The sequence below is a fragment of the Dipodomys merriami genome, unplaced genomic scaffold (genome assembly GCF_024711535.1).
Source record: "Dipodomys merriami isolate MVZ:Mamm:240054 unplaced genomic scaffold, mDipMer1.0.p SCAF_37, whole genome shotgun sequence".
In the NCBI taxonomy this organism is placed as follows: domain Eukaryota; kingdom Metazoa; phylum Chordata; class Mammalia; order Rodentia; family Heteromyidae; genus Dipodomys; species Dipodomys merriami.
Genome location: NW_027205270.1, coordinates 2,411,268 through 2,431,160, shown reverse-complemented (window position 1 = coordinate 2,431,160; position 19,893 = coordinate 2,411,268). Strand labels below are relative to the sequence as shown.

Sequence of the window (19,893 nt, the reverse complement as noted above, 5' to 3'; positions counted from 1 at the left end):
GATCTCTTCATCTTTATATAAAATTTGGCAGAAGATTCTTCTCCAAACAAAAAACTTACAAAAACAAATTTTACAAACCTATGAAGTTAATCTCAATTAACTCAAAATTTTTATCAGCAGATCATATTCTAACTACATAACAATTAAAGTAGAAAAAACTATAGAAAAAAAACTAAAATTCTATTCTCTACTCTTAAATTTCAGCTCATAAATTACACCAGAAATTAGAAAATGAAATTAGAAAATAAATGAAATTAAAATTCTTTTTAAAAATGTTACAAGAAATACTGTATCTCTCAGATGAGCCAAGGAATAAAACAAAAAATAATCAGAAAATATTTGTTTTTAAATTCTATTGCATATCAAAATTCATGGGATATAACTAAGTTGTACTTAGAAAGGAACACTTTCTTAAATGCATTTATTAAAAAATAAAACTAGAAAATCAATGAGAATAACCCTTTAATTCAAGAAGCTAGTTGCGAGTCATTGCAATGTCAGCACTCAGAAGGCGAAAGCAGGAGTATTTTAAGTTCTGGCTAGCATGAGCTATAATACATAATGAGACTTGGCCTCAAATAAATAAAAAAATTAAAAAAGATGAGGGCTGGGCATTGTGTAAGTGGCAGAGTACTTGATTAGTGTGAGAAGAGCTCCTTATCTAGTAGTTTACTTCCTTTCTGTCAATATTGTGACAATCAGTTTTTTTGAAATGTTCAGCTTTGGCCAGGTGGTTTGGTCCTTGTTGATTACATTTTAATTGCATCTTTTTCCTACTTCACTTTAAAATATCCTGTTAGATGCTCCTTGAATTTTAGTTGTGTCCTATTAATTTAGTCACATCCTTTTGCAATTGTGAACCTAACAGAGCTTTCCCAATCTAAGCAGAGGGGCTGGACCTATTGGGTTAGGGATAAAAAAGAAGCAGCCTGCCCATTCACAGTGTACTTGCTTGCCAGATTTCTAGCTGATGGCACATCCTTCTACAGAAGTAAACTTTGCCTTTCTGAATTCCTTTTAAGTTAGTGTCCTTATTCATATATAGTACCCCAACACCCTGAGACATTTCTAACAGAAAACCAAAAGCCTTGAGATCAAACCTAAGTACCACCAAAAAAAATTTTAAGAAAAAGAAATTCAAAAAAGAACAAAGAAAAAAAAAACAGAAAATAATAAACTTAAAAAAAAAAAAAAAAAGAGCCAGACAGTGGTAGCTCATGCCTATATAAATTTAGCTCAACCAGTGGCTCACGCCTATAATCCTAGCTACTCAGGAGGCTGAGATCTGAGGATCGCAGTTCAAAGCCAGCCTGGGCAGGATAGTCTGTGAGACTCTTATCTCCAATAAACCACTAGAAAACCAGAAGTGGTGCTGTGGCTCAAACGGTAGAGTGCTTGCCTTGAGCTGAAGAGCAGAGGGACAGCACTCAAGCCCAGAGTTCAAGCCCCATAACCAACCAAAAAAATAATAATAAGTTTAGCTCCTCAGGAGGCTGAGATCTGAGGATCACAGTTCAATGCAAGTAGGACAGGCAAGTCCCTAAGACTCTCATCTCCAATTGAACATAAAAACTGGAAGTAGAGCTGTAGCTCAAGAGTTAGAGCTCTAGCCTTGAATGAGAAAGTTAAGTGATAGTATCAAGGCCCTAAATTCAAGATCCAGTACCAGCAATGATGATGATGATGATGATGATGATGATGATGATGATGATGATGATGAAAAAATTGTAAAAAAAATAAAGATATGATCAACAAATTACTGTGATTTCAACATATAATTGATCCTGGCATTAATTCTGGCTCTTAAGAGGCAGATGCTAGAGTATTTCAAGATGAAGGCCAGCATAAACTAGGTAAAGACCTTCTCAAAAACAAAAATCAAACTAGCACCAGTAGCTCATGCCTATTAGCCTAGATACTCAGAAGGCTGAGATCTAAGGATCATGATTCAAAGCTGGCATGAGCAGGCAAGTTCATGAGACTCTTATCTCCCAATTTACCACAAAAAAGCCAGAAATGAAGCTATAGCTCCAGTAGTAGAGCACCAGCCTTAGGTAAATAAAGCTCAGGGACCCTGCCTAGGCCCTGAATTCAAGCTCCAGTAATCTCTCGCTGTCTCTGTCTGACACACACACACACACGCACGCACGCACGCACGCACGCACGCACGCACGCACGCACGCACACACACACACACACACACACACACACACACACACACACACACACACACACACACACACACACACACACACACACACACACACACACACACACACGTAACCCTGGCTATCAAAGATTGAGATTCAAGGGGCTGGGAAGGTGGCTCAGTGATAGAGCGCTTGACTTGCATGCATGAGGCCCTGGGTTCGATTCCTCAGTACCACATAAGCAAAAAAAAAAAAAAGCTAGAAGTGGCACTGTGGCTCAAGTGGTAGAGTGCTAGACTTGAGCTGAAGAGCTGAGGGACAGCGCCCAGGCACAGACTTCAGGCCCCACAACCGGACCCTCCCCCCCCAAAAAAAAGATTGAGATTCAAAGGATCCTGTTTTAAACTAGCCCACACGAAAAGTTCAAGAGACCCTTCTCAACCAGAGTAATTAATCTGTCATCTCAAGTACAAGGGAGGCTGAGATCAAGAGGGGATATCATGGTTCAGGCAACACGGGCCAAAAGAAAAAAAAAGTTCATGAGTCTTGATCTGAACAGAAGCTGGACACTGTGGCACATGCCAGTTATCCCAGTATAGGAAAAAAAAAAAAAAAGCGTAAAATAGGAAGATCACGATCTAGGCAAGAACCCAAGCAAAACAGAAAACTCTATCCCAAAATAATCAGTACAAAAAAGGGCTAAATCATTGCTCAGGGGTAAGAATGTCTGCCTAGCAAATTTGACAAAGTCCTGTGTTTAAATTCCAACACAACCAAACATTTTAAAAAAGAAAGACTTAAGAGGGAAATGTTTATAGCAATATGAGATTCACAAAAAGTGGACAACTTTCTATTAAGAAATGAATTGTTACTAATCAAAATAAATTAAATCAACAATAAAAAAAACTTTCAAAGTGACACTAAATTCAACCAAAGACAAAATGAGAACAAGATGGTATACTAGTAAGTTCCTGGCACTCATTTCTTTAAGTAAATACCACATAAGTAACAAAGTCCTGTTTTAACTCTAGAATTCAGAGAAGCTGCAGAACCAAGTGTACGTTTAAGCAAGAAAGAGATATACTCAAAAACACTAGGGAATTTAATGGTGTTTTTTCTCATGCTTGTCCCACTCACAACCCACCACAACATGAAAAGTAGGGAAGAAGTTACCTCATTTTCATTTTTAGATCAGGATGGAAGGAGTAGAACTTGCAATGAACTAGCTTGTCTTGAGGCTGACAAAGGGATTTGTTTCTGTCTCACCTAACTCAGAACACTGCTAGGAATAGGTATGGTTTAAATTTCAGGTTGAAGATCACTATAAGCTCTGGTGCACCTATGGCATGAGAGTTGCAGGGCCTCAACACTGCACAAGTAGTGGAAGAGAGAGATTATAGGTAGAATATAACAGAAAGACTCAAGCCATCAGGAAAGCAAGTGTGAAACTTTGGGGGTAATAAAAAAAATTTTAATTGAACATATGGAAGAACTGGAATAAAATCACATATACAGATCCATGGTAGACATGCTCAAAAAAGATGTACAAAGGACCATGCATGGTCCTTCACCCAGGCTGATTAGTAAAGATGTTCCCTTTTCACAAAACCAATCTTCAAATACCTAACTTTCAACAAAGCACTTTGAATACAAGAAACAGGAAAAAATGTGACCCATTTGAACAAACAAAATAAAGTCTGTAAAAATTAACCCTAATGAAACAGACGTCTCTGCCTTGCTTAACAAAGATTCTAGAACCTTTAAGCATGTTAAAGGAGGACAAGACAAAAAATCAGGAAAATGGTACTTACGGTAAAAATATAAACAGATACAATCAACAATTTTTTTTTTGTCAGTCATGGGGCTTGAACTCTGGGCCTGAGCACTGTCCCTCAGCTCTTCAGCTCAAGGCTAGCACTCACTCTACCACTTGAGCAACAGATTATTTTTTAAATGACATAGCTTGACTTCAATGACTCACACCTGTAACCCTATCTACTCAGGAGGCTGACCTAGCAGAACAAGGTTCAAAACCAACCTTGACAGAAATGTCAAATCTCAAATTAAGCGGTAAAATGCCAGAATGGAGTTGGCTTAAGTGGTAGAACACAAACTGAATGTTGAACAAGCACAAGGCCCTGAGTCCCTGAATTCAATACCCACCCCCACCAAAAAAAAAACAAAAACAAAACAAAAAAACACCTAGGTCCATGTTTGTAATCTCAGCAGGATGATCAAGGTTTTAGGCAAAACTGAATTACACATCAAGCTCAAGGGACTGGTGGCTCACACTCTAACCCTAGCTTCTCAGGAGGCTGAGATTTGAGGATCGTGTTCAAGGCCAGTTCAGGCAGGAAAATCTGTGAGACTCTTTTCTCTCACAAAAAAAGCTGGAAGTGGCACTGTGGCTGGCTCAGACAGCAGAGTGCTAGCCTTCAGCAAAAGGAACTCAGGCCCAGAGTTCAGGCTTCATGACCAGAAAAAAAAAAAGTTCAGGCAAGCACATAGTATAAAGCAAGATTGTCTCTAAGTTAATTTAAAAATTAAAGCTGGGTCCCTTATTTGCAATATCAGGTCAGATAATGTGATGTCAGGAAAATGAACCCTTAGATATGTATTTTAATGTTTTTTTCTTTCATGCATGTGTTTCTAACGCATTTATAAGATTATCTCTTTGTTGCTTTGTATGTCCCTCCCCCACAGTATAACCCCTGCTTTCACTATATTTGATGTCAGTATAACTTGTGGAGGAGATGGGGAAAAACCAGTTGTTTAAGGATACAGGTGGACCTGTTGCAACAATGAGAAGTACAAGTTGTCATGTCCAAAATGAGCTTTACAACGTCGGTGCAGGGGGGGGGGGGGGAGAAGGGGGGGAAGGAGAAGGATTGGGATTGGGGGGGAGGGGGGAGGCTGGGAAGGGATGTGAAGGGTAAACAAAGGAGGAGGCTGCAATGCTTGGTAAGAAATGTACGCATTATCCTGCCCATGTAATTGTAACTCCTCTGTACAGTATGTTCACAAATAAAATTAAATTAAATTAAAAAAAAAATTAAAGCTGGGAACCAGTGGCTCAGATCTGTGATCCTAACTATTCACAAGGCTCATAATGGGTTGGAAGCATGGCTCAGTTGGTAAGTGCTACCCACTAAGCAAAAGCAAAAAGTTGGACCTGAAAAAAAAAAAAGAAAGAAAGAAAACAGAAGATGAGATCTGAATGTTTTAGTTCAAAGCCTCTTACCTCTAATTAATCAGCAAAAAGCAGGAAGCAGAGGTGTAGAAGCACTAGCCTTGAGCAAAAAAATGCTGAGGAACAGCTCTCGGGCTGAGTTCAGGCCCCAATACTAGCAAAAAAAAAAAAAAAAGGAGGGCCAAAATGTACATTATTTTTAAAATATTCACTATTCATATTGAAACTAAGAACACAAGTAGACTGATTTAAAAAAATACCAAAAGATATTCCATGTAAATGGCAACCAAAAGACAGGAGTACTAATATCTGTCAAATCATATATAAAACACAAAGAAAGATATGATAACAAAAGGGTCAATTCACCAATAAAACAATTAACATAAACATATTCAATGTTTTTATTACCTGTATATTTTAATATTTTATAGTTAATGCTTAAAAAATACACATTTACAACATCAGAGCTCAAATATTTAAAGCTAATTGGCTTTTAAAGCTAATTTAAAGCTAACTGAACAAAGCTAGCTCTACAATAATGGTAGACATTGAATGGTTAGACATTAGACAAAAAGTTAATAAAGCAGCAGGAACCTAACACGTATTGTGAGAAAAACTGTCTTTTCTATCAAAGTGTACTGCTTTAAAAGTTCTTGCTTTGTCCTCATAGCTGGGTTCTTGTTCAGGAAAAGAGGAACAGCTTTGGGATAAGAAAGAATTTTTTGAAATATAATGTTTTGTTTATACTGGTATCTTGTCAAGATGGAATTAGACTTGCCCAGACTGTACAAATAATAACAGAAGGTATGGGTATATTTTAAGATTACTAGTGAATTATTAATCTTATTTCAAAAATCTTATATAAATATATTTTCCCTATTCAAACTAGAAAATCTCCAGCAGATTGTGAACCTGAGCTCAACCAATCTGGGCAGAGGGGCAGGTCCTGCTGCCTTAGGAATATCAGAGCAGACTGCCTGTTCTGTGTGCTTCCTTGCCAGATTTTTGGGTGATGGCATGCCTTTTGCACAGGTAAATTTTGCCTTGCTGAGACAATTCATTATTTTCATGTCTATCGTTGTGACTCCTGTGGCTCTTGGAGAGCATATTTACAACATGTATACACAGAACACTACAACTAATAATAATACAATATATATTCTTCTCGATAACAAATGGGCTATGCATCAGAATACACTATTATTAGGACATAAAACAAATCCTAAATTCAAATTGCAATTCTGCAAATTATCTTTTCTGATAACAATGAGTGTGGGTATGTAGCACCAGTCTGGGGGGGGAGGGGAAGGCCCACCCACCAGACCACTCCCAATCATCCAACTGCAATTTAGGCAGTGCCCCCACCAGGAGCCTCACTGGGATTACAATACCCCCCCCCCTACTGGTCGCCAAAGGTGAAATCATTTTACTGCCTGTATAATTAAGGGTCTCTAAGAGGCAGGCTGCAAAGCCATCAACTATGACAAAATGACTGCGGTCAGTCATACAAGACAAAAATGAAAACCCATCTGCCTTTTGGGCCAGATTGAGTCAGACCCTCCCTTCAGTATACTAACCTAGACCCCAAGTCTGTGGACAATGATGTTTAATGACTCATTTTATTCATCAGTCCGCTCCAGACATTCGGGATTAAAAAAAAACTAGACATGGGCCCCTAACATCCACTAGTGAGGCTATTGAGGTGGCCTTTAAGGTATGGTATCATGGCAGGGAGGAAAAAGCCAAAAGATTCAAGTACCAGATGTTAGTCAAAAATCTACCAGCCTCGGGCCTCGCAACTAACCCCTTCCAGATGGGGTCCACCTGGGTCCTGTTATGGATATGGCCAAAAGGGGCATTGGAGGGAACCTGCCCCCTAAAGAAGACATGCTACCCATGTAACCAGCCAGGCCATAGAGGCACTGCCTGCCCGTAGCCACAAAAGCAAACTGGGCCATGCCCCAAGTGCAATGGTTCAGGGCACTGGGCTGTCCATAATCTTCTCCATGACATCGGCCATCCACTAAGGCCCCTCGCCCTCTTACAATGTTCTGGGACTAGCTGCTGGAGGGCCTGGACTCCTGGCCCCAACCACTCCCATCACAGCACAAGAGCACAGCATGACAATCACGGTTGCAGGTAAGATAATCTCACTTTTGGTGGACACAGGTCCTATGTGTCTGTGCTCACTGAGTTCCATGGCCAGACTTAACTTGTTGTAAAGTAAATCATCCCAGAAGCCACATTTTTTTTTGGGGGGGGGGGGAGGGGTCAGTTGTGGGCCTTGAACTCTGGGCCTAGGCGCTGTCCCTCAGCTCTTCAGGTCAAGGCGAGCACTCTACCACTTGAGCCACAGTGCCACTTTCTGTTTTCTGGTCATTTATTGGAGATACAGTTTCACAAACTTTCCTGCCCGGGCTGGCTTTGAACCGGAGTAGCTAGGATTACAGGCGTGAGCCACCGGCCCCCAGCATCCAGAAGCCACATTTTAAAATATAGAATATTGGAGTCTTTATTATACAGTTAACAGGCTGCAGGCCGCCAGTTGTTACAAAGGCCTGCAGCACTCAAATACACATAACACAGCTAGGAAAAATGCTAAAGAGGAAAGAAATAGCAAAAACAATACCAACAAGCCAATTCAGCTCCAATGGAGGGCTGAATTGGGATGCCATGATGACTGGAGATGAGCCAGGACACAGGACACGATCACAGAGACACACGTGTGTCCTGGAGGATAGGCTGGTCCAGGCCTAAATAGGTTAGCCCAGGGAAATTCTCAGTCCCAGGCCAGTACTGGACTGACAGATTCAGATTCAGTAACCAATCAGTCAAGTGCCTACTCCTGCCTCCAGAGGTCTGGGCATGCCCATTACCAGGGAGGCAGGTGATGCCCGGCGGGGGGGGGGGGGGGGGGTTGTTCCTTTCCCCAGCACGAAGACAAGTTGCCAGACCCTACAATCCACCATGTGGCCAATATAGTGCTGGCCAGACCTAGCCTCCTTACTTCAGATCTAGCCTCCTTACTTCAACCTCTGTAATACCTCCATAGTCAGGATGGAGGGAAAACCTTATAAACCCACCCACCCACCCCACGCCCCCCCCCCAAAAAAAACCTGGCATTTGTCTTTTCTCTGGAGTGACCTTATTTTCCACTGTCAATTACTGCAGTTGGGCAGAGACCTTCTGGTCAAGTTTGGAGCCTCTGTCCTATGCCCTTCCCAATTGTCAAAACATGACAATGATTCAGCCTCACCCACAATCTCCTTGTTGATGGCTTTAGTAGGCTCACCCAGTGACTCCTCAGATTTTCCTTTTCCACCCTCTGAGGTGAAAGCGTGGGACACTCACAACCCTTCTATTGCTAAACACCACCCCTTCCTAATTCACATCTACCTGAGGGACCCCCAACACTTCCCTTCACAGCCCCATATCCTCTCCCACAGTCTTCTGGGACTGCAACCAATTGTTCAAGACTTACTGAGAAAAGGGTTTTTACATCCCCCTTTCCTTATAATACCCCCATTTTAGCAAGAGCTGAGCTTAACAGCTTGGCCGTTATCCCCTTACACCCTATTGTGTCCAACCCTTATATGCTGCTTTCCATAATCCCTGCGACGGTTGCCAATTGGACTTAAAAGATGCCTTTTTTACTACCCCTTTGTCTCCCTCTTCCCAGGACCTCTTTGCCTTTACATGGACTGACCCTATTACCCAAACCTCAATTCAGCTCACCTGAACCCCGCAGGGGGATTCCAGGATAGTCCCCACCTGTTTGGCCAAGCTTTAGCAAGGAATTTAAGAGACCTAAATTTAAAACCATCCACCCTTATCCAATATATAGATATATTCTCCTCTGCAGTCCCACCAAGCTATTATGTTCCAACCTTACAGTAACGCTTCTTAACTTCCTACCCTCTCAGGGATACCAAATCTCACCCAATAAGGTACAGGTCACAGTCTGTGGCTTATCTGGGAGTTCAATTTATTCCCACGCACAAGGTTATTACTATCCCCAGGAAACACCTGATTACTAATTACCCTACCCTCCTCCACTAAGTCTAAGCTTCTATCCTTTTTGGGTCTAGCTGGCTACCTCAGGTCCTGGATCCCTAAATACTCCCTCTTAACCCATCCTTTATATGAAGCAGCTGGAGGGTCACCTGAGGAACCTCTTTTGTCCCCCTCCACTCTCATTTCTCCTTTTAGGAGGCTTTAACTGGCCTTATTCCAGGCCCCTGCCCTCAGGATGCCGGATCATTCACACCTGTTCTTTCTATATATAACTGAAAACCAGGGATTTGCATTGGGAGTTTTAGGTAGGTCAGCAGATCGGACATTGTTTGCACCAGTTATTTGTCAAAACCCCTAGACCCTACTATTAGGAGCTGGACTCCTTGCCTCAGAGTCCTAGCCTCCTCTTCTGTTTTAATACAGGAAGCAAAGAAGCTAACCTTTGGTGCAGCCCTAACCATCTTCTCCCACCATCACCTGAGTTACAAACCTATAAGGGGCTACAGACTATGCCTCCCTCCCATATTCTCTCCCTTCAAGAGTTGCTGGTAAGCAGGGTGCTGGTGGCTCATGCCTGTAATCCTAGTTACTCTGGAGGCTGAGATCTGAGGATCATGGTTCAAAGCCAACCCGGGCAGAAAAGACCCTGATACTGTCTCCAATAAACCACCAGAAAACCAGAAGTGGCGCTGTAGCTCAAGCGGTAGAGCGCTCACCTTGAGCTGAAGAGCTCAGGGACAGCGCCCAAGCCCAGAATTCAAGCCCCATGACCAACAACAACAACAACAAAAGCCTCTAATATTAAGTCCTTTTGAAATTATGTATGGCCACCCACCTTTGCCTCCTCTTTTTCAGGCTTCAGACCTTCACCCGCACCCCCAATGCTGTCTTCTCTCCTTCAGCACCTGCTCACTCTTCTTTGGAAATACACGGATAAATATAGCCCTATGCCCTCCACATTGTCCTCCAGGCCCTCCATCAATGCTGGGGACCTAGTGTACATTTCAAAGGATTACCTGCCACAGGCACCTAGTTCCACCAAGCTTTCTGTAAATGGAAAGGACACTATCTAGTAACTCTACTCCCACTGTGGTGCAGGTTCAGGACTGTCCACATTGGATTCATCCGCCATGTCAAATGTCACCTACCTGATCAACCTTCACACACTTCCAAGCTAACAGGACCCCAGTCTCTACAATCTAGTCTTCCTCCAGTCGAGGAACCAGAGGATCCCTCTCTGGACAAGTAACATCTTCATAACCACTTTGGGTCAACTTCTTGCACAGTACCTGTGCCCCACCCCCAACTGACTACCTCACCCCCTCTCAGCAGGAAGTAGCTAAGAAACAACCTCCAGCCCAAACTCCCTGCCTGGTATAGTATGTATTGTAAGTCAGCAACCCCCCCCCATTTCCCATCCCCCACCCAGACCCAAGCTCCCTGCAGGGCCGGTGAGGCACCTCCCAGCTCCAGCCCCAACAGTATAAAAGGGTCCTCCTAGGAGCCAGATGGCTCCAAGTTCTCCCTCCTAAGAACTTGGTCTAGTCAGCTCTGCTGGCAATAAACCTCTCTCCTCTACCTGACTTTGTCCTCAAGGTCTTTTAGGTTAATTTCCTTTCAAGGACGATCTCAGTTTCAGGCCATTCCAAGAAAAAAAGTGTGACCCTATCTCAGAAACAAGTAAAACAGAAAGTGTTTGAAGTGTAACTCAAGTGGGTACAGTGTCTAATCAGCAAGGATGAAGCACTGAGTTCAAACCCCAGACAGGCCCAAAAAGACAAAGGTATACAGAACTGATACATGCTACACAATGAGTCATAAAAACATCATGGTAAACTAAAGAAACCAGTCACAAAAAAAAAAAAACTCACATATATTACTATATATTACATATATATAGTTTTTTTTTGTTTGTTTTTTTGGTCGGAGGCCTGAACTCTGGACCTGGGTGCTGTCCCTCAGCTCTTAAGCTCAAGGCTAGCACTTTACCACTTGAGCCACAGCGCCACTTCGGGCTTTTTCTGCTTATGTGGGGCTGAGGAATCGAACCCAGGGCCTCATGCATGCAAGGCAAGCATTCTACCACTGAGCCACCTTCCCAGCCCTTACATATATTACTATATTACATTATTACTATCTTTTCACTTGTATGAAATACATAGAATATATAAATCTATAGAGACAAAGTAGCGTTAACAGTGGCTTACAGGGATAAAAAAGATATTAATTACTAAAGTACACAGGAATTTCATTTAAGGTGTACAGAATGTTCTAAAATCAACTATAATAATACCAATCTATGAAGATAATGAAAGCTACTTTAAATTGTATAACATATAAATAATCCAATAAATCTGTAAAATATTTTTATATGAGTTGGGCCGAAAGCCGGGTATCAGTAGCTCACACCTATAATCCTAGCTACTCAGGAGGCTGAGATCTGAGGATCACGGTTCAAAGCCAGCCTGGGGAGCAAAGTCTGTAAGACTCTTATCTCCAATAAACCAGTAGGAAACTGGAAGTGGTACTGTGGCTCAAGCAGTAGAGCACTCGCCTTGAGCTGAAAGAGCTGAGGGATAGTGCTCAGGCCCAGAGTTCTGGCCCCACAATGGACAAAAAAAAAAAAAAAAAGAGTTGGAAGTGTGGCTCTTTTTGCTTTATTTTACCCCGTTAACCCTGGACTAGGATCCTATTTACACTTCCCTCATAACTGGGAAAACAGGCAGATACCAACACACCCAGCTTTATTTTTGGTTGAGATCAGGTCTTGTGAACTTTATATCCAGGCTGAATTTGAACCACAATTCCTCCCTCCCCGCCCCATCTCAGCCCAAATAGCAAGGATTACTGACATGAGTCACCACACCTGGCCTGGCCATGCTGCAAGTCCCTACTGTCCTCAGATCACCATGGCAAAACTCTTCAACTCTCAGTTTGTTTTGATTGTTTTTCTGTTATTTCTTTATTATCCTCCTGGCTGAATTTGCTACCAGTATTAAGTGTATTCATGCTGCAAGTCTAGTTTTTGGCCTAGGCACTGTCACTGAGTTTCTTTTGCTCAAGGCTAGCACTCTACCACTTGAGTCACAGCACCACTTCCAGCTTTTTCTGTTTATGTGGTACTGAGGAAACAAACCCAGGGCTTCATGAATGCTATGCAAACACTTTACCACTAAGCTGCATTCCTAGCCCAGCTACAAGTTTCTTGGGGACATGTATCCTCCTCAGTCACTGGCTTTCTAATAAAGACTCCAGATATGACCTCTCAAGAAAAAAATTAGTAAACTGAAACAATGAAAATTTCAAAACTCCAACAGCTGTTCCCTTGGATGGAAAATAAGCCCCTACCTAGTGAAAACAAGAGCAAAATAAACATAATTACACAATACTGGGAATGAAAAAATAATCATATACGAAATGAACAATACTGTGAGGCACTGCATTATAATTAAACAGAAATCCTTGCTAACATGATGTTTCTAGGAAAATTACGAATTACTAAAACTAACCCAAGTCTAAGTTTATGTGCATAAATTACAACCTGAAAGGAATCCAGATGTATAAGTTTCAGTATTTTCAAACACAAAAGAATTCCATATATATAATGGTTCTAGGGCTTAAAAATCATTCCAGTATTTATCTTTTTTTTTTTTTTTTTTTTTTTTGGTCAGTCGTGGGGCTTGAACTCTGGGCCTGGGCGCTGTCCCTGAGCTCTTCAGTGCAAGGCCAGTGCTCCACCACTTTAGCCACAGCGCCACTTCCGGTTTTCTAGTGGTTTATTGGAGATCAGAGTCTCATGGACCTTTCTGCCCGGGCTGGCTTTGAACCATGATCCTCAGATCTCGGTCTCCTGAGTAGCTAGGATTACAGGCGTGAGCCACGGGCGCCCGGCTCCAGTATTTTTCATAAGAATGGTGTAAGACTGACAAAGTACAAGGCTCTTCTGTGAAATGTTAACCTGGAAGATGTTGAACACTGAATAGAGGCTAGAGAATATAAGTGAAGGGGATAAGGGAAGAACAGGAAATTAATGCACAGTTTTCCAAACACTGTTCATGACTCTATTAAAAGTTAAAGACCGGGGCTGGGAAGATTGCTCGGTGGTAGAGTGTATGCCTTAAAAGCATAAGGCCCTGGGTTCGATTCCTCAGCACCACATAAGCAGAAAAAGCTGTGGCTCAAGTGGTAGAGTGCTAGCCTTGAGCTGAAGAGCTGAGGGACAGTGCCCAGGCCCAGCGTTCAGGCCCCACAACCTACAAAAACAAAAACGTTAAAGACCAGCCGGGCACTGGCGACTCAAACCTGTAATCCTAGACTACGGGAGGTCAAGATCTGAGGATCTCATCTCCAAGTAACCACCAAAAAAAGAAAAACAAAAAACAAAAAAAAAAAAAAAACAGAAGTGGAAGTGTGGCTGAAGTCGCAGAGAGCCAGCCTGCAGAAGAAAAAAAAAAAAAAAGCAACAGCATGAAGCCCAGAGTTCAAGATCGTGGCTGAACTCGGCAAGCTAAACAAACTCGACCAATTGAGCCACTCACTCCTCCAGCTAGGTTGTGCTACTTGAAAAGCAGTATATCTATGGTAGTTTCAAAGTCATCTTCACAGATCGCCCCTAAACCCAGCTCTTTCTTCTTTGTCCACAAAAGCATTGTGATTCTCGTTTTCCCAGAGTGTTTGGAGACTCTGGCATTCGAACTCGCTCCCAACGTCTGGGGTTCCCCACCACAATAACTACCAACGAAGGTGCAGAGCCTCTCGACACCTCTCACTAATTACTCTGGGGGATTCAGGCCCGTCTCCCCAACAAGCTGTATCCCAGGTAACCACTCGCTGGGGAACAACGCGGGAAACCGTAAGCCCCACCTCCTTGCACAGGCGTTAAACTACTGGCTCTGGGGAATCGGGAGGGGCGCCTCCGAACAGCTGCCTCGGTTCAAAAGGCCGGGGGCCCACCGAGGGGGGGAGAGGGGGAAATGAAACCCGAGATGGGGGGATCCGGGAAGAAAAGAAGGCCAGTCACCGGGCTGAATCCGGGCCCCAGAGGCAAGCAGCACCCCTAAACTCCTTGCGAAGCTGGCTGCCTGTCAGGCAAGGTGACAGGCAGGGCCGGAGTGCGGGGCCGGGCGCCCCTGCGCGCGGGACCGGCCCTCGCGCGGCCCCGCGCCCCGTCCGGGCCCCGCTCACCTTCTCCCCGCTGGTCCGCTCGCCCGTCAGGTAGCTGTGCCGCGGAGGCGGCGGCGGAGAGAAACTCGCTTCGGGGGGCGCCTGCAGCCAGGCCTTGGCCTCCTCGTCCTCCTCCTCGTCGTCCACCTCGTCGTCGATACTCTCACGAGACTGAGACTGGAACTCGAAGTCGAAATCCACGTCCAACTCCGGCCTGGCCTCTTCCTCCACCTCCTCCACCAGCACCGTCTCGTCCGACTTCACTGAGTCCTCCTGCTCCGCTACCTCCGCCGGCTCGACCTCCGCCGCTACGTCCGCTACCACCGCTTCGTCCTCCGCCTGCGCATGGTCTTCCTCCACTACATAGTCTTCCTCCACTGCAACGATGTCTCCCACCGCCTTTTCTTCCTCCTCCTCTTCCTTCTCCCCCTCTTCCTCCTCCTCCTCCAGCTCGCCCGGCCACGGCAGGTCTTCAGGCTCCATGTTCGCGTCACGCTTAAGGCGGCTGTGGTGGAGGTGGAGGAGGAAGGGGAGGAGAAGGCGAGGGGAGGGGGCAGGGAAGGGTGGGGAAGCAAGCTGACTGGCGGTTGCGGCCGCGCGCAAGCGCAGATACTGCCTTGCTTCCCACGGGGCGGGGCTAAGAGCGAGCGCGCGGGTTGCTAAGGACGCCCCGCGGGGCGGGCTGGAAGGTGACGGGACTGGGTTGCCAGCGATGACGTCACCACCCACCTGACCCTCGTCATTGGCTGGGACCTTGCTCACAGAACTGTAAGCTCACAATAAACCCGGACTGGGCTCCTCGTGAGGCGCTGGCACCGGGCCAGCGCGAGAAGAAAGGAGAAGGGAAGGGAGAGGAACTTAGGACCCTAGAATAACCACACGCACAAATTAGAGGGTTTTTTTTTAATTTTTAGTTTATTGTAAAGATGCTGTGCCAAAGGGTTACAGTTACATGAGTGAGGTAATGAGAACATTTCTGGTCGAACATTGTTAGCCCCTCCATTGTTTTTCTCCTACTATCCCTTCCCCAACCTCCTCCACTACCCCCCCCCAAATTGTAAAGTGCGTTTCCAATGTATTGTCCTGTGAATATCAGAGATTTTTTTTTTTTAAGATTTTCGTGCCTGTGTGACTGTGTAGCAGCCAGGTGGTTTAAGAACCGGGCACTGGCATCTAAAATGTCAAGAGTTCAAACCCTGAGATCACCATTTTTTCCCCCCTGTCCTGGGGCTTGCACGGAGCCTGGGCACTTTTCCTAAGCTGCTTTTGCTCAAGGCTAGCACTCTACCACTTGAGCCACAGCACCACTTCCGGCATTTTCTGTTTATGTGGTACTGAGGAATCAAACCCAGAGCTTCATAAATGCTAGGCAAGTACTCTACCACTAAGCCACATTCCCAGCCCCTGAGATCACCATTTAATAGTGGATAAAAACATTCCATAATTAAAATAACTAAATGTGAGGAATTTAGTAGTATTAACTTGGTGATTATTGTGCAATAGCTCACCAGATACTTGTCGTTCTCTTAGGTAAATGGACATAAACTTGGCAAGGCTGAAAATCAGCCAAGATGTGGTGTTTCATGAATTTGTTGAGTTGGAAGTCTCAGTAACTTTGCCTACCCTTGCCTAGAACTGTAGCCCTCCTGATTTCTACCTCTGGAGATACTGAGATAACAGGGGGAACCTCCCCAATCTTTTAGTGAGAAAGTACAGAAGATAATTTTAGAGACATCATAAACTGCACCTCAACTTACATACTTTTCTAGTCCATACATACTAATGATTCCAGCTCTGGTTCCAAAGTACTGTGCAAACGTAGCTAGAGATACGTGGGTAGGTAGGTAGGTAGGTAAGTAGATAGATAGATAGATAGATAAAAAGTTTAAGTGAAAATTAAGGGTCCATGGTAGACTCAGAAGGAAAAATAACCATCATTTGTAATAACCATCTATCAAAGCAGAAACCCAAAAGATGAGAAAAGATGGGTAGACCCCCATGAAAGGATGGAACCCTCACCATAAAAAAAATAGCCCTGTATTGGGACTAACAATTCAGGTCCCTGACTTTCATTTTCCAGAGCAGTCCTACATCTAAATGAACACATGAAAACCTGGACTCAGACAACCCACATAATATTCCTGCATCTCCAATTCTAACCTACCCATAGGTTCAAAGAACGACTCTCCTGATCCTGTCTGTGGGTGGTGGTACCCTTCATCTAGAAGCTAAGAGGCAATAAAAGAAGGTACAAAGTCTTTAATAATTCTTCCTGTATCTATTGCCACCACTTTTCTCCTTCCCTTCCTCCTCCTACTCTTCCTCTACCTCTTGCTATTCTCTAGTTTCTGAATAAACAAAAGTAATAGAAGTAAAAGAAAAAAAACAGTAGAGGAGGTAATCTTAATTGGGGTTTAGGAATTCAGCCTTAAGACAAAAGGCAGATTTTAAGAAAAAGTGAAGGAACTGGGTCATTAAAAACACAAAACGGGGTTGGGAATGTGACTTAGTGGTACAGAACTTGCCTAACATGCATGAAGCTCTGGTTTGGTTCCCCAGTACCACATAGACAGAAAAAGCAAGTGGCACTGTGGCTCAAGTGGTACAGTGCTAGCTAACCTTGAGCAAAAGAAGCTCAGGAGCAGTGCTTAGGCCCTGAGCTCAAGCCCCACAACTGGCAAACACACACACACACACACACACACACACAGAGTGGGTTAGAACAAGTAAGGGAGAATGATGGAAGAAGGTATACTACATTATACTCAAACTGATCTGTTGAAATGAAACCCCTTTATATAATTTGTATACACACACACACACACACACACACACACACACACACACCCCACTGAATTGATTTGCAGACCTAAGATAAAAAGGATATATTTTTCTTTAATATGTTCCATCATTCCTCAAACCACATCTAACTGGAAAATAAGAATATTAAGAATCTGCTGGAGAGGCTTGGGAAGTTGGCTCAGTGGTAGAGCACTTGCCTTGTATGCATGAGGCCCTGGGTTCAATTCCTCAGCACCACATAAGCAGAAAAAAAAAAAAAAACCAGAAGTGGTGCTATTGCTCAAGTAGAGGGCTAGCCTTGAGCTGAAGAGCTGAGGGACAGCACCCAGGCCCAGAGTTCAGGCCCCATGACCGGACACCCCCCCCAAAAAAGAATCTGTTAGACACCAATGGCTCATGCCTGTCTGGCTCAAAGCCAGCCTGGGCAGAAAAATCCATGAGACCAATTGACCAGCATAAAGTAGAGGCTTAAATGGTAGAAGGCCAGCCTTGACCAATAAAGCTAAGCAACAGCAAATGTCCCTGAGTTCAAGTCCTAGTACCTGCACAATTGTGTGTGTGTGTGTGTGTGTGTGTGTGTGTGTGTGTGTGTGTGTAATCTGCAGAGTCAAATATATGACCAATGTATCCTCCAAACCTTCAATAACCCCTTGAAGTTGTACCTGGTACTTCTATTGTATTTGTTCTATAACCCATTCATCTTTTTTTTTTAATTGAATTGCTTTGATTGTATGTCACATTTTCCTGTCCTCTATTTTTTTTCCTTTCTTTTTTTTTTAATTTTTTATTGTAAAAATACTATACAGAGGGTTACAGTTACATGAGTGAGGTAATGAGTACACTTCCTCTTGAACATTGTTACCCCCTCCATTGTTTTCCCCCTACCATCCCCTCCCTCCCTCCCTTCCCCAGGTTCTTTTTTTTTTTTTTTTGATTGTGATTAAGTGATTTCATAATTTCCGGAAATTCACAGTATTGTGGAATAATGATGCTCATTTAAAGTCACAAGTTCATTCTAACTTTCCTGGAGCAAATTGTCTATCACAGTCTGTAATATATAACGGTGCTCACATGTTATATACCATATATGTGATCAGCAGCATGGGGATATTTGGTAGTGGTTCAACCAGATGAGTGGGAGTTCTTTGTTTCTTAAGTCCTGTTAGTTTTGTCATATCACCTAACATTTTGGATTTAGCATCCACTTATCAGGGAGACCATGTACTGTTTGTCTCTTCGTTCTTGGCTTACCTCGCTCAACATGATTCCTTCTAGCTCCATCCATTTCCCTGCAAATGCCATTATTTTGTCATTTCTAATGGCTGCATAATATTCCATTGTGTATAGATACCACAATTTTTGGATCCATTCATCTGTGGTGGGGCATCTAGGTTGTTTCCATATCCTAGCTATTGTGAACAGTGCTGCATTAAACATGGAGGTGCACGTGTCCTTGTATATTGGTTCCTGTTGTTCAGGGTAGATGCCTAGAAGTGGTATGACTGTAACCCATTCATCTTGAACCAACACTTTGGCTTCAGTAAAATTTATTCATTCAGTATTTATTTTCTGAATTCCTATAAAATATCAGCCATCTGGGATAAATTTAAAAAAGAGTGACAAAGATGTAGACCTCATGCTTATATTGTAGCAGGGAGACCAGACAAAACTTACAAAAAATAGAGTACCTAGAGTGTTCTTTGAATAAAATGTCATAAACTGGGTGTAGTAACACACAACTGCAGTCCCAACACTTGGGAGTCAAAGACGGGAGGGTCACAAGTTTGATGTCAGCCTATCAAAAATAAGGCCAAAAGGAGGAAGGAGGAGGAGGAAGAGTCTAAGAGTCTATTAGAGTCTAAGATTCTAACTCCAATTAACTAGCAAAAAGTAGGAAGTAGAAGTATGACTCAAGTAGTAGAGTGCCAGCTGTGAATGGGAAAAGTTGAGCAAAATGGCAAGGACCTGAATTCAAGCCTCAGTAGCAATATTAAAAAAGTGAAACCCTGCAGAAAGTGGAAGTGTGATTCAAGTGGGAGAGTGCTAGCCTTGAGCAAGAAAGCTCAGGATCAGTGCCCAGACCTTGACTTCAAACCCAAAGTTCAGGATCAACACAAAAAAGAAAAAAAAATTAAAGTGAAACCCTGTAAATATCAAGAAAACGATGATCCTTTGAGCCAAGACTAGTTTTGTAATTACCATTTAAAGACAAACAGGACTGATTAAAAATTGACAGACAGAAATAGAAAAAGGCTAGAGTTGTAACTCAGCAGTTAGAGTTTATGCCCCAGCAGTCCAATGACAAGAATTCATACCACAGTACCACCAAATAACCAGCAAAAAAGCTGAAAGTGGATGTGTGGCTCAAGTGGTAGAAAGACAGCTATGAGAAAAAAGCCAAGCCACAGAACAAGGCCCTGAGTTCAAGCCCCCCAGCACTAGCACAAAAAGGGAGGGAGAGAAGGAAAGGTCAGTAATGTAGCTAGACACACACACACACACACACACACACACACACACTCACACACACACACACACACACACACACACACACACACACACACACACACACTA

At 43.4% G+C, this 19,893-nt stretch overlaps 1 protein-coding gene and 1 long non-coding RNA gene across 3 annotated transcripts in view; one reads left to right on the top strand and one right to left on the bottom strand.

The window, feature by feature from the left end:
* The window catches only part of Alms1 (ALMS1 centrosome and basal body associated protein), a 144,503-nt gene extending 129,426 nt beyond the window's left edge, over positions 1–15,077 (bottom strand). For both annotated transcript variants that reach the window (XM_069988979.1, XM_069988980.1), the window contains exon 1: positions 14,539–15,077. In XM_069988979.1, the coding sequence (XP_069845080.1) occupies positions 14,539–15,000 (462 nt within the window). In that variant the 5' untranslated portion in view covers positions 15,001–15,077. The remainder of the gene's footprint in view (positions 1–14,538) is intronic.
* A 9-nt stretch (positions 15,078–15,086) lies between these two features.
* The window catches only part of LOC138804636 (uncharacterized), a 29,988-nt gene continuing 25,181 nt past the window's right edge, over positions 15,087–19,893 (top strand). Inside the window, exons 1-2 of the long non-coding RNA XR_011365309.1 lie at positions 15,087–15,478; positions 16,688–16,765. This is a non-coding gene — a long non-coding RNA (uncharacterized lncRNA). The remainder of the gene's footprint in view (positions 15,479–16,687; positions 16,766–19,893) is intronic.